Here is a 15967-nt window from a genome sequence, read left to right as displayed (position 1 = left end):
CACAAAAAATCAAAGTAAACTTCAATGCTATTTGGCTCTAAACAGACAGTACATGGTGGCAGACTATCTGACCACTGTGACTGATAGAAAACTGAGGAAAACATTGACTAGGTACAGACTCAGTGAGCACCGTCTGGCTATAGAGACCGGTCGTCACAGACAAACCTGGCTGCCCAGAGAGGACAGGCTGTGCTCACTCTGCTCCAGGGGAGAGGTAGAGACAGCGGTGCATTTCCTACTACACTGTGACAAATACTCAGACCTAAGAGCATATTTCTTTCCCAAAATTATAACTCAATACAAAGAATTTGAAACTATAAAAGATGAAGAAAAAATCAAATGTTTATTGGGTGAAAAGCCAAAATGTGCAGTTTTGGCAGCCAAATATGTGTCCTCCTGCCACAACCTGAGGGACAGCCAGTGAAAAATGCAAAGTAATGTTGATAATATTTCCCATTTAGCTTAGTTTTGTTTTGTCTTTCATACCAGGTCATATGTCTTCTCAAGTCATATTGACACTGGTCTACTACCGTTGATTTAATGTATTGTTGTTCTGATTAATATTGTTGTAGTTGTTGTTAATGGTAATCCCATGTCCACTACTACTGTTATTATTGCTGTTGGTCCCACCATTTATTTATATATAAATATATATATATTTTGTATATATATACATATATATTTGATTTTTATTTTTCGATATGTATACTTTGACAATGTAAGTAATAACGAACCTACCATGTCATTAAAGTCAATTGAATTGAATTGAATTGAGAGAGAGAGAGAGAGAGAGAGGGGGTATGGGGGAAAGAGATACAGAGAGAGATACAGAGAGAGAGAGGGGAGGGGTAGGGGAAGAGATACAGAGAGAGAGAGAGAGAGGGGGGGGGGGGGTAGGGGGAAGTGGGAAGAGATACAGAGAGAGATACAGAGAGAGATACAGGGGGGTAGGGGGAAGAGAGAGATACAGAGAGAGAGAGAGAGAGGGGGTAGGGGAAGAGAGATACAGAGATAGATCTTCTCAACCACTAGGCCTATATCCCCTGCACACTGCAGCAAATACAAAAGTATGTATGTGGACACCCCTTCAATGAGTGGGTTCGGCTATTTCAGCCACGTCCGTTGCTAACAGGTGTATAAAATCGAGCACACAGCTATGCAATCTCCATAGCCAAACACTGGCAGTAGGATGGCCCATACTAAAGATATCAGTGACTTTCAACGTGGCACCGTCATAGGATGCCACCTTCCCAATAAGTCAGTTCGTCAAATTTCTGCACTGCTAGAGCTGCTCCGTTCAACTGTAAGTGCTGTTATTGTGAAGTGGAAATGTCTAGGAGCAACAACGACTCAGCCGCGAAGTAGTAGGCCACACAAGCTCGCATAGCGCGTAAAAATCATCTATCCTTGGTTGCAACACTCACTACCAAGTTCCAATCTGCCTTTGGAAGCAACGTCAGCACAAGAACTGCTCATCGGGAGCTTCATGAAATGGGTTTCCATAGCCGATCACCATTGCGCAAAGCTCGCCGACATCGGACACTGGAGCAGTGGAAACGCATTCTGGAGTAATGAATCACGCTTCACCATCTGGCAGTCCGATGGATGAATCTGGGTTTAGCGGATGCCAGGATAACGTGTCCTGCCCAGGGCTGTTTTCAAGGTTCGGGCTAAGCACCTAAGTTCCAGTGAACGGAAATCTTAACACTACAGCATACAATGACATTCTGTGCTTCCAACTTTGTGCCAAACGTTTGGGGAAGGGCCTTTCCTGTTTAATCATGACAACGCCTACAGAAATGGTTTGTCGAATTCGGTGTGGAAGAATTTGACTGGCCTGCACAGAACCCTGACCTCAACCCCATCGAACAGCTTTGGGATGAATTGGAACGCCAACTGCGAGCCAGGCCTAATCGTCCAACATCCGTGCCCGATCTCACTAATGCTTGTGGCTGAATTGAAGCAAGTCTCCGCAGCAATGTTCCAACATCTAGTGGAAAGCTTCCCAGAAAAGTTGACTGTTATAGCAGCAAAGGGGGGCCCAACTTATATTAATGGCCATGATTTTGTGATGAGATGTACTTTTGGCCTTGTAATGTACTTCTTCCAGTGGAACAGATATGACTCAGGCTAAGAACATCTTTGTCTCATTACTGAGTGATTCAGTTTCAGCAGTATGACAGAGGGGGAAACGGGGAAAGTAGTTGGAAAAGAGATAGGAAATGAGAAGTGTCTCTTACCTTCACAGATCCTGTCTAGTCGTTGGCGTTTCACTTTGTGTTTGTCAGGCAGAGCCATGCTAACACTCCTCTCCTCCTATTCTCCTCTGTTCTCTTTCCTGCTGTCAGCCAATCTTCAGGAAGCTAGCACTCTACCCAGAATTGCCCACGAGTCATGCCGCCACACCACACACACCTGTAAAACACACAGAGGAAAAAGTGATAAGGTTACACACACACACTAACCTAACGTAGCAGGGATAAGAGAAACGCCTGAGCAGAGTTCCCACATCCGGTTTTCAGCAGAAAAGGAAGCTAGGTTGAAAATAGCTATATCCCTAAAACCAAGAACATCCGGTTATTGGCAACTTGGCAAAGGCTACAAACACACCAATCATCATCAGATCCATCCAGAACACATTCAAACATGTGGACACTAAATGTGGAACAAGAAATTAAAGCACGGAAGGAAAAGTTGCTATTCATTTATTTGCATTTTCACCTTCAAAATTAAGGAACCACAGCCCATATTAAATTGTTTCGTGATAAAAGGGAATGTTCTCTTTCTTGTAAAAAAGATTGGATTTTTTTTCATTAGAAATATTCCAAATGATAGTACCCTGCAAGGAGATATGGTGACCAGTAGAGGGAGAGCTGTGCAGAACATCTCACCGTCCCAGCCAGATACCAAAAGCAAACAAAAAAACCACATGCATACACACCAATTCTCTCTCATTGGTCAGATATTTCCCAATCCAGAGATACTGCAGAATCCCCTTCAAAACCCTGAGGCTTAACACAGACACCCCACCGTACACACAAAGACACAGACATGCAAACATGTGCTCTCACCCACTTAGAAGCACTTCCCGTTAAGGGCATCCAGTCACACTGTGTGAAATGTGGGTCAGTTATAGTCAGCAGAAATATAGACAGGGGGAGGAAGAGATCGTGGCCAAGTGAGAAAGATGTGCTAAACCACACTTTGAAAAGCTAAATGAAACAAGGAAGAAGAAATGAGCGAAGAGCAACTAACAGCATCAGTCAGCCAGGTATGTGACGTGTAAAGTTCATCCATCTCTCTACAGTGATTAGGTTTGACATTTAAACCCTGCGCACACACACACACACTCTCCTCCACAATTTTCTCACTCCCACCGCTTCACGACCTTTCTCTTCCCTTTACCCTAATTACTGTCTCATTAAATCACTCCATATCGCCCAGCTCCTCTCCTTCACATCTAAAGTGTTGTCTGGGATAATAACCTTCAACCATGTGTCCTAACTGACCAGTGGTTTTGTGCGTGTTATATCTGGGGTCTCCCAGAGAAGCCATAGTGAAATATTGGCGTCTAGTGCTGACAGGTCAAGCTTTCCTGGCTTCCCTTACAAAAACAGTTTAGCTAAAAAGTTGACAATGGAAGAAATTCTGCTCTGTTCTCCGTCTCCCTGTCATCTAGTAAATCTTTCAGCAGTTGGTCAAAACAAGAAGAGGGAAGGAGTGAGAGAGAAACCCGAGAGAGAGAGAAACCCGAGAGAGAGAGAAAGAGAAGGAAGCCAAAAAGTGTAGTGCCATAGAGACTATAGTGTATCAGGTGGTGGTCATGAGCCTTCCCTGGGATCCCAGCGGTGTATAGGAGGTGATGCTATACACACACTATATTATATGGCGAATGGATGAAAAATCATGACATATCCCTTTCACTGACATAATGTTACACCCACTCTACTGAAAAAGCTGAAATGTCAACTCCGTTGAGAAGGGTGAAGAGTCAACATCAACAACATTTGAGTGGAGAACTAACAAGGAGAGTGCAAGAGGCAACCGTCACTCAAGAGGCCCTTACAGGATACACTGGTGAGTTGTAACTAAGTGAACTTAGGTAATGTAACTAAACAATTACAGGGGCTTGTTCTGCCAGAAAGACACATAGGTGCAGGCTGGGAAAATAGTGATGACCCTCCCTGAAACCGCTCCACAAATACACAAGTGTCCAAGCACACACACACACACAACAAGTCATACAGAAGTGTCCAAGCAAGCACATACAGTATACAAAAACGCATAGAGCCTCAGGAGTTGTCAGACTCCACAGCCAAGCGTTCAGCAACAATTTCCTGTGTGTGCTCACAGGAAGAGCTCCTTTAAAAAGACCTGAGAAAATGATTCAGGGACAACACTGGTTTCTGGCCCATAAAAACACACACACTAGGGTTTTCGTTAGGAAAATGTGGCACCGGACATTTAATAAATGTATTGGATTCATATTGCAACCTGATTAGGGTGTCCATCCACGGTGCTCAGAATGCCAGAAATCACATTCATGGTAATTCACCTTAACAGAGCATGCAACGGAGTGCGTCATTCTTACCGAATTCCGATGAGCAATTTGAAGATGTTAGAATACATATGCGGCACGTCCATAAGGCTAGGGTGTTAAACTTTCCCTAACGCAAATTTAATTGCCAAATGTATAGAGCATTATTAGCTTACTCATGTATATACAGAAATAAAAATAATTCAAAATAGGCTACTACACCAGAAAGCATGAGTTGGCCAGAGGATCATTAGCTTCTTAAAAAAAATGGTAGATTGTTTAAAATCGCATAGAATACAGGCTGAAGGGCCCACAATTTGGGCAGAGTGCGCAGCAAATACCAAATAGATAGTTGTTGAGTTGCGACTGTCGGTGAAAAGCAGAGACCCAGTCAGGCATATAGCAATATAAAAAAATACAAATCACGGAAAAACTGTTTGGAAAGTAAAATTACTATTGCTGTAAATAGAAGACAAAGACTCCAATCTGTTTTTAACTATCAAAATGTTCAACTTAATTGGGCAAAAAGTATATCTCAACGCACTGCATTGAACAGTCTTTTTTTGCGAACAGTGATTGAGTTATATTATTAGCATAAATGATGTAGTAAAACGTTCAGGTTTCAAACAATCAAGTATATGTTTTCAGAATGTGACGCGCTGAAGGCTGCCTAGTTGCCTATGCACTTAAATGGCGAATGGGAAGCGCGCTTCAATGAACCATTTGTGAAAAAAAATATGTTGTAGGCCAAGTGATTTTTAATCATGGCGATGTTTTTTTTTTTTTTTTACACTAAATCGTCTTTAGAATTGTTATGCAATGACTTGGCTTATCAAAGCACGTTTCACTCCAGCAGCAACAAATAGTTGTTTGATGGGCTGTAGGAGCATCTCTCGCGCTACATCGACTGGTATTTCAAATCAATGAATAGGCTAAAATGTATTATTTCGCAATGGGATTTTTTTCTTCTCCCGGACAATTGACCGGCAGCAATTTTATTTATCAGCGTATCATTACATTTATTGGGGGGGGGGATGCTGGTCCCACGGTCTCTCACACATACTCTCACATCGGTTGTTTCTGTTCTAGTCCCGTTTAACTAACACACCAGTAACTACCTCTCTCAGTACCTCCATTAGAGTGAGCCAAGAACAAAATGGCAGGGATAGAAAAACAACAAAGAACTGGGCAATACGACAACACACACACCATGTTGGAGTTGCTAGAGGTGCAGCCATTTGTTTTGGCACCTTCACCATTAAAACAGTTGACCGTGTCAGATCGCACACGTTGTCCTGGTTTGGCACCGTGGCTCTGTGCGTGTTCCCACACTTATTATAAAGGAATGTACGGTTTCTTTAACCAGGGAGGTACCGAGCAGGTGGATGTAAGGTCATGTAAAATCAACCACACGATGCACACGTTTACACAAACATGTCTGTCATCATATGGGAAGTTGACACACAAGCATAAAACGGATGTAAGGATACAACATGGATGGGGAGGTTCTAAGCAGTGGTGCAATGTCTCTCACACACATTTTGGCACCCTTAATAAATATGAGCAAAAAAAAGGATAAAATAAATCATACAAATACTGAGCTATATTGTATGCTCCAAAAAAATGTGAAAATGATATTGTTTTATACTTACTAATACAATTGCTCAGAGAAAGAGAGAGAAACAAATCCAAAAAAGATAAGGGGCAAAATTATTGGCACCCCTGTTGTCAATACTAGTGCACCCTCCCCTTGTGAAGACAATGACACTGAGGTTTTTTCTAAAATGTTCTATGAGATGGGAGAACACGTTCAGAGAAATCTTACACCATTCCTTCATACAGAATCTTTCCAGATCCTTAATATCATTTGTCTGCGCTTATTGACTGCCCTCTTCAATTCAACCACAGGTTTTCAAATGGGGTTCAAGTCCAGAGACGGATGTTGATTTTCGTGGTCAATTAACCATTTCTTTGTGGATTTTGATGTGTGCGTGGGGTTATTGTCTTGCTGGAAGAGCCACTTGCAGCAAGCATTTTTTGGGGCTAAAATGTTCTGGTACTGGTACTGTTCTGGTACTTGGTAAAGTTCATGATGCCGTTGACCTTAACAAGGGCCCCAGGACCAGTGGAAGCAAAATAGCCCCTTAACATTAAAGATCAATCTTAGGTATGAGGTACTTTCTGCATATGCTTCTGTTTTTCAACGCCAAACCCACCACTGGTGTGCATGGCCACAGAGCTCTATTTTCATGTCGTCTGACCATAACACCAATTCCAATCCAAGTGCCAATGCCATTTATCAAACTTCAGGCAGCTCTATGGTCAGACATGTTCTCCAATGTCACAAAACATTTTCCAAAAAGTCTGTCATTATCCTCACAAGAGGAGTGTGCCGGAATATTGAAGCGGTGCCAATATATTTGACACCTATTGTTATTGCTTGTTAAACAAAATCTCTTTCTCTGAGAAATTATATTAATATAAAATAATAGAATGTACCAATTATTTTAAACATGCAATATAATATGTATTATTTATTCTATACATCATTTTCTGCTCCTCTATATCAAGGGTGCCAATAATTAAGGACCTGGCTGTGCATACATACATACATACACAGCGTGTGTAGTATTGCAGATGCGTCATTGTGACCAATACAAACAGCTGTTAACTTTAAAAGATCCACATGTGACAATCATAATTAGTAGGTAGGTCACCACAACTAATAGAGCAACATTTATATTCACTTTCATTCTGATTTTACAGAGAATGTGTTTAACAGGGAGACACCAACTCTGGGAGAAACATTTCCATCTCTCATTTCATGTTGGTATCAAAAGGGTGATGTCAAGTTTTCCTCAAACTACTACACACTAAAACATAAAATGTTGCATGTCTGATCTCTGCCTCTCTTTCTTACACATACACTCTCTCGCTTTCTCTTTATGAGAGACTTGAGATGAAAGCTATCTGCCCAATGTCAGGGGAGACAAGGCACAGAAAGAAGTCTTTGTGAATATCAAAAAAAAAAGAGGTTGAGAAGAGAGAGAAAAAACCTGTGAAAGCTAGACTACCCAGGAGGCCTACTCCGTGTGGGCGATATTACAGGCTCAACACAGCACCAGACTCAGAGAGAGAGAGAGAAAATGAGAGAAGAGAGCAAGCGAGCGCGAGGGAACAAGAGAGAGGGGGTAGATTGAGGGGAGGGTAGAATCTCGTGGGACTAGTTCTCCATAAGAAACATCTAGAATGTCTGTGGGTTTTGACTAAGTCAGTGAACACATCAGGGGAGAGTTGAAGGATGAAATAAAACTACTACAACTAACTTTGTAGTGCAGCTCATGACCGAAAAGACCAATCCTTTTCTGCCTTGATTAATCTGCCTAGTTAGTGGCGAGTATATTCCTGAAAGTACAAGATGGCAGGAAAAGCAAAAATAGTAGAGAGAAAAGAAAAATGCAGTCAAGGTTTCTATCTGGTCTCATTAAATGGTGGCAGTGGAGGCTCTGAGGGCCACATAAAGCTGTCATTCAGACCAGTGATTTAAACCTCTCTCTCCTGCCTCCTATCCCAACTACTATAGCCTCCAATTACTGCTCTACACGGTTGCTCTCTTTATCACCCTCAATCTCCCTCCTCTCCTTGTCCTGTCATCATCTGGCCACATCTCTCTTTCATTTCCTTTTCGTATTCCTCCCTTCTTTAATCCCCTTGTTCTTTTTATCTTTCCTTTTCTGAAATTCTCTCATTTCATTATTTCTCTTGGTTTAACAGAGGGCTTTCTGCCCATCTCTCTCTTATTCTCTCCCTCCCTGTCTCGCCATCCTCATGATTCTAATGTAATGGGACTGCAGCATACAAACTGCTGACTCGGGCTAATGCGCAATTTTCTAATAATGCCTATTCGTTTAAGTCACACAGGAAATGCTTAAAGGCGGCGTTATTTTGTAAAGCCTGTTAGGCCAAAAAAAATCACTTGAGGCATTAGATGCGCTTGTTCTTCCTCAGTGCAACTGATAAACTAAAATAAAACACCCTCTTGAGAAAAATTACATTTCCACATGCCTTGACTTTTCAGCCAACACAAAGTGGGTATGTTATATGTTAACTAGGGGTATTCACAATTGGTTCTATTCAGAAACCTGACAGAGGGATGATGTATGGCTTTTACATATTTAACGGATCACAAAAGTCAAGCAGACAGCCTTCATGGAGCCCTCAACATGGACGGAGATGAAGATGGAGCTGACAAAAGAATTACACACCTAATGAGAAAGTGTTGATCAGCATCATGAATTTGTGCTTGTAGGAGAGGCTGTGCTGTGCTGACATGTAGGAAAGGCTGTACTGACATGTAGGAAAGGCTGTGCTGACATGTAGGAAAGGCTGTGCTGACATGTAGGAAAGGCTGTGCTGACATGTAGGAAAGGCTGTGCTGACATGTAGGAAAGGCTGTGCTGACATGTAGGAAAGGCTGTGCTGACATGTAGGAAAGGCTGTGCTGACATGTAGGAAAGGCTGTGCTGACATGTAGGAAAGGCTGTGCTGACATGTAGGAAAGGCTGTGCTGACATGTAGGAAAAGCTGTGCTGACATGTAGGAAAGGCTGTGCTGACATGTAGGAAAAGCTGTGCTGTTGATGACTTTATTACAGTTAAACCTTTTCGGACAATTTTCCTCTAGAATATTTTCCTCACATAGAAAACCAAGTTCTCCTCCCTGCACAGTGCACACTGTGCCGTTCAAAATCAAAGTATATTAGTCGCATACACATATTTAGCAGATGTTATTGCGGGTGTAGCGAAATGCTTGTAGAGAGGAGTATCAGGTGGCTAAGTCTACAGCCCAGCACATTAATGGAGGCTAACGGTGCCTGGTTAAAGCCTGAGTAGAGGAGATATTCAAGCTCAAATCTCTTAAGTCACCAGGGGATAGGAGAAGTGCAATTCTTAGAAGCCTTAGTATAATGGCAGTCGACTCGACCCAAGGGGTCTGTTTACGCTAAATGGAAGGCCAGATGAGGAGTGAACTGTTTGCCACCGACCTAGATTAATACCAACCAACCAGACATTGCCATGACAACTCTCCACACTCTGATTTCCTGTTTTCTTTGTGTGAGATTACTCTGTCAGGTTCAGCTGGGCTGTGAGAATAGGTGCTGGCACAGACACACACATGCAGATAGACAGACGTGTCAGCTGGGCCGGGTTCTGGGGATAAGGTAGGTTTAGCTCATGGGAGGAAGGGGATAGTCTGAGGGGAAAAAGAGAGGTGTTAAGGCTGGGGAGGGGAACTCTGCGAGGAGGGTGGTGCTGGTGCTGATGGAAGAAAATCAGTGTACCATGAGGCTGAATCAGCTGTATTCACTTACAGTATGACCAGCACGGTTTTGTTTCTCCCGAATCAAGCTCTCCTCCTGATTCAGAGAATAAAGGCTTTGTTTCAGCTACACTTGTAGGCAAGTGCTAATATTTTTATTTTTTCCTGTATGTTGTGTGTGTGCAAGCATGTGTCTTTCTCCTGGCCAGTTGGCAGATTAGCAGAGCACAGTGACCTCTCTCCAATTGCGTGCATTTGCGCAATTCCGTGTGTGTGTGTGTGTGTGTGTGTGTGTGTGTGTGTGTGTGTGTGTGTGTGTGTGTGTGTGTGTGTGTGTGTGTGTGTGTGTGTGACGAGGTCTGTATTGTAGTGGAGTGTCAGGGCACAATGCCCTCTCAGTGTGAGCTGATTAATGAACCCTCGTGGATGGTGTATGTTATGTAGCAGGCAGGTTAATTACACTGGAATGCTTCCCTGACCAGCAACAGAGAATGAATTCAACAGATACCACAGAGAATACCACATAGAATGCCTGGGAAGGACAAGGTGAACTGCCCCTGAACAAGGCAGTTAACTCACTGTTCCTAGGCCGTCACTGAAAATTAGAATTTGTTCTTAACTGACTTGCCTAGTTAAATAAAGGTAAAATAAAATAAAATAAAAATAAAAATCAACCACCTGCAAACGAACAGAGATAAAGAGCAACAGAGAGAAATTAGAAGTGAAACAGACAAAAAAGCAACCAAGAACACATAATTGTGAAAATCTTAAGTCAGGGGTCAAGGAGGGGACAGTTTAACAAAGAGAAAGAGAGAAGAACACCTTGCCTTAATGCCAATAAAGAGTGAGAATTAGAAAGACTGACAAAGTTGAACAGGTAAGAGATGGAGAGAGGAAAATAAAAATACATGATTGATTCAAATAAGAGTAAGTGGTATTTCTTCAGTCTCCATTTCCAACAAGATCTGCTATGTTTCTCTTCCTTTGCCCCAGCAAAGTGGCACTGCTCCATACCTCATGATAGTACTCCTGCACTAACAGCACAATAGAAATCCTTTCCCAATCAGAAAGTGTTTTTGACTATGATTTACAACCTAGCTATATACACTAAGAACCTTGTGCTTCTAAGCTAATGGCTGTAACAATGTAACTTACATTATAGGCCATGTTACAATGGCTGAGGCTTCTCCCTTCAAGCAGACGACAAACTCAGTTACCATACTTTGTAACTGTCAGTAGGGATAGGAGTCAGTAGTATTATGTACACTACCGTTCAAAAGTTTGGGGTCATTTAGAAATTTCCTTGTTTTTGAAAGGAAAGCAGACGCCTCACAAGTCATCAACTGGCAGTGTCAATAAATACTAACTGCAAAACACCAGTCTCAACGTCAAGAGTGAAGAGGCGACTCCGGGATGCTGGCCTTCTAGGTATTCTAGGAGTTCCTCTGTCCAGTGTCTGTGTTCTTTTTCCCATCTTTAATCTTTTATTTTTATTGGCCAGTCTGAGATATGGCTTTTTCTTTGCAACGCTGACTAGAAGGCCAGCATCCCATAGTAGCATCTTCACTTGTGACGTTGAGACTAGTGTTTTGAGGGTACTATTAATGAAGCTACCAGTTGAGGACTGGTGAGGCGTCTGTTTCTCAAACTAGACACTCCAATGTACTTGTCCTTTTGCTCAGGTGTGCATCAGGGCCTCCCACTCCTCTTTCTATTCTGGTTAGAGCCAGTTTGAGCTGTTCTGTGAAGGGAGTACTACACAGCGTTGTATGAGATCTTCAGTTTCTTGGCAATTTCTCACATGGAATAGCCTTCATTTCTCAGAACAAGAATAGACTGATGATTTTCAGAAGAAAGATATTTGTTTCTGGCCATTTTGAGCCTGTAATCGAACCCACAAATGCTGATGCTCCAGATACTCAACAAGCCTAAAGAAGGCCAGTTTTATTGCTTCTTTAATCAGAACAACAGTATTCAGCTGTGCTAACAATTGCAAAAGGGTTTTATAATGATCAATTAGCATTTTCAAATGATAAACTTGAAATAGCTAACACAACGTGCCATTGGAACACAGGAGTGATGGTTGCTGATAATGGGCGTCTGTACGCCTATGTAGATATTCCATTGAAAAACAGCCGTTTCCAGCTACAATAGTCATTTACAACATTAACAATGTCTACACTGTATTTCTGATCAATTTGATGTTATTTTAATGGACAAAAAAAAATGCTTTTCTTTCAAAATCAAGGACATTTCTAAGTGACCCCAAACAGTTTAACAGATATATATATATATACACACACACACACACACATATATATACATATACATACATACATACATACATACATACATACATACATACATACATACATACATACATACACATATATATATATATATAAAATACAGTTGAAGTTGGAAGTTTACATACACTTAGGTTAGAGAATTAAAACTCGTTCTTCAACCACTCCACAAATGTCTTGTGAACAAGCTATATTTTTGGCAAGTCGGTTAGGACATCTACTTTGTGCATGACAAGTAATTTTTCCAACAATTGTTTACAGACAGACAGATTATTTCACTGTATCACAATTCCAGTGGGTCAGAAGTTTACATACACTAAGTTGACTGCGCCTTTAACCAGCTTGGAAAATTCCAGAAAATGATGTCATGGCTTTAGAAGCTTCTGATAGGCTAATTGACATCATTTGAGTCAATTGAAGGTGTACCTGTGAATATATTTCAAGGTCTACCTAAAACTCAGGGCCTCTTCGCTTGACATCGTGGGAAAATCAAAAGAAATCAGCAAAGACCTCAGAAAAACAATTGTAGACCTCCACAAGTCTAGTTCATCTTTGGGAGCAATTTCCAAACGCCTGAAGGTACCACATTCATCTGTACAAACAATAGTACGCAATTATGAACACTATGGGACCACGCAGCCGCCATACCGCTCAGGAAGGAGACGCGTTCTGTCTCCTAGAAATGAACGTACTTTCGTGTGAAAAGTGCAAATAAATCCCACAACAACAGCAAAGGACCTTGTGAAGATGCTGGAGGAAATAAGTACAAAAGTTTCATATCCACAGTAAAACGAGTTATAAAATCGACATGACCTGAAAGGCCGCTCAGCAAGGAAGAAACCACTGCTCCAGAACCGCCATAAAAAGCCAGATTACCGTTTGCAACTGAACATGGGGACAAAGATCGTACCTTTTGGAGAAATGTCCTCTGGGCTGATAAAACAAAAATAGAACTGTTTGGCCATACTGACCATTGTTATGTTTGGAGGAAAAAGGGGGAGGCGTGCAAGCCGAAGAACCCCATCCCAACCGTGAAGCACAGGGGTGGCAGCATCATGTTGATGAGGAAGAAAAGTATGTGGATATATTGAAGCAACATCAAGACATCAGTCAGGAAGTTAAAGCTGGGTCGCAAATGGGTCTTCTAAATGGACGATGACCCCAAGCATACTTCCAAAGTTGTGGCAAAATGGCTTAAGGACAACTAAGTCAAGGTATTGGAGTGGCCATCACAAAGCCCTGACCTCAATCCTATAGAACATTTGAGCAGAACTGAAAAAGTGTGTGAGAGAGCAAGGAGGCCTACAAACCTGACTCAGTTACACCAGCTCTGTCAGGAGGAATGGGCCAAAATTCACCCAACTTATTGTGGGAAGCTTGTGGAAGGCTACCCGAAACGTTTGACCCAAGTTAAACAATTTAAAGGCAATGCTACCAAATACTAATTGTATGTAAACTTCTGACCGACTGGGAATGGGATGAAAGAAATAAAAGCTGAAATAAATCATTCTCTCTACTATTATTCTGACATTTCACATTCTTAAAATAAAGTGGTGATCCTAACTGACCTAAAACAGGGACTTCTTACTAGGATTAAATGTAAGGTATTGTGAAAAACTAAGTTTAAATGTATTTGGCTAAGGTGCATGCAAACTTCCAACTTCAACTGTATATAAACTCAGCAACAAAAAAAACGGCCCCTTTTCAGAACCCTGTCTTTCAAAGATAATTTGTACAAATCCAAATAACTTCACAGATCTTCATTGTAAAGGGTTTAAACACTGTTTCCCATGCTTGCTCAATGAACCATAAACAATTAATGAACATGCTCCTGTGGAAGGGTCGTTAAGAAACTAACAGCTTACAGACGTTAGGCAATTAAGGTCACAGTTATGAAAACTTTGGACACTAAAGAGGCCTTTCTACTGACTCTGAAAAACACCAAAAGAAAGATGCCCAGGGTCCCTGCTCATCTGTGTGAATGTGCCTTAGGCATGCTGCAAGGAGGCATGAGGACTGCAGATGTGGCCAGGGCAATACATTGCAATGTCCGTACTGTGAGACGCCTAAGACAGAGCTACAGGGAGACAGGACGGACAGCTGATCATCCTTCGCAGTGGCAGACCACGTGTAACAACACCTGCACAGGATCGGTACATTCGAACATCACACCGCGGGACAGTTACAGGATGGCAACAAGAACTATCCCTCCATCAGTGCTCAGACTGTCTACCATAGGCTGAGAGAGGCTGGACTGAGGGCTTGTAGGCCTGTTGTAAGGCAGGTCCTCACCAGACATCACCGGCAACAACGTCGCCTATGGACACAAACCCACCTTCGCTGGACCAGACAGGACTAGCAAAAAGTGCTCTTCACTGACGAGTCGTGGTTTTGTCTAACTAGGGGTGATGGTCAGATTTGCGTTTATCGTCGAAGGAATGAGCGTTACACCGAGGCCTGTACTCTGTAGCGGGATCGATTTGGATCAACATCCTCCTCCCTCATGTGGTACCTTTCCTGCAGGCTCATCCTGACATGACCCTCCAGCATGACAATGCCACCAGCCATACTGCTCGTTCTGTGAGTGATTTCCTGCAAGACATAAATGTCAGTGTTCTGCCATGGCCAGCGAAGAGCCTGGATCTCAATCCCATTGAGCACGTCTGTGACCTGTTGGATCGGAGGGGGAGGGCTAGGGCCATTCCCCCCCAGAAATGTCTGGGAACTTGCAGGTGGGGTAACATCTCACAGCAAGAACTGGCAAATCTGGTGCAATCCATGACGAGGAGATGCACTGCAATACTTAATGCAGCTGGCGGCCACACCAGCTACTGGCTGTTACTTTTGATTTTGACCCCCCCTTTGTTCAGGGACACATTATTCAATTTCTCGTTAGTCACATGTCTGTGGAACTTGTTCAGTTCAGAATCTTATGTTTATATAAATATTTACACGTTAAGTTATAAATGCAGTTGACAGTGAGAGGACATTTCTTTTTTTCCTGAATTTATATTATATGCTTCATCAGCAGATTCCTGCAAACGTAGACCACATCCAGAGAGAGCATGGCTATCATGGATACTAATGGACTCTTCCGTCTCACATCATCCTATAGTTAATGGAGTTTACTTTGAGAACAACATAGAAAGGGGTCCTACTATAAGTACTGAGCTACTATCTAGTACTGTAGGCCTATAATTAGGAAATGTGGAGACTGGAGAGTACAGCCTATATTGTCAAAAATAGAAAGGAGAGCTAAATCTGTTTCCATAAAATGTGGACAACACATCCCACTTCTTAAAAAAAGAGCAAGAAATGATGGTTAGGAAAGAAATTATAACATAACGGCAAGCATCTTATCTTAGATCTGGCACTGTTTAAAACAAACTCTTGAAATACATTTTGGTATGATCCCTAATATAAACTCTTAGATCAGCCAAGATGGCTGAGTAGGAGGTACTAGAGGAGGGTGAGTCTGTGGGGCCTTAGCTCCTTGTTACGCTAGCTCAGAAACACATTCCCTACACTTTTGTTCCAGATTATAAATCAAACATCTCCATTTGAGGGAAATCAAACATTGCCAGATGGACAAGCAGACAAGTTAAAAGTCAACCATCCCACTGTGCTGTCCAAAGCTAAGTATGAAAGGATTACCTTGTAGGCATGCCAAATACGCCTATCTATCAATATTCATGCAGGAAACGGGGCAAAAAACATCCATCCATTCTGTTACATCAACCACTCTGGCAGCACTTCTGTCACTTTGTTGACAAGGAGATATGCTATGCTTTCAGAGGGGAGATGA

The 15967-nt window shown here is 42.1% G+C and overlaps 1 protein-coding gene across 9 annotated transcripts in view; it reads right to left on the bottom strand.

Annotated features, from left to right (window-relative positions):
* LOC129857635 (C-terminal-binding protein 2-like) overlaps window positions 1–15967 on the bottom strand; it is a 134499-nt gene that overhangs the window by 73297 nt on the left and 45235 nt on the right. For all 9 annotated transcript variants that reach the window (XR_008759936.1, XM_055926087.1, XM_055926109.1 and 6 more), the window contains one exon: window positions 2241–2415. Coding sequence is in view for 8 of the 9 variants with exons in the window: in XM_055926087.1 (XP_055782062.1) it covers window positions 2241–2298 (58 nt within the window). In the remaining variant the exon portion in view is untranslated. The remainder of the gene's footprint in view (window positions 1–2240; window positions 2416–15967) is intronic.

The sequence above is a fragment of the Salvelinus fontinalis genome, chromosome 1, assembly GCF_029448725.1.
Source record: "Salvelinus fontinalis isolate EN_2023a chromosome 1, ASM2944872v1, whole genome shotgun sequence".
Classification (NCBI taxonomy): Eukaryota; Metazoa; Chordata; class Actinopteri; order Salmoniformes; family Salmonidae; genus Salvelinus; species Salvelinus fontinalis.
The sequence above is the reverse complement of the archived record's forward strand: the minus strand, read 5'-3'. Positions and strand labels throughout refer to the sequence as shown.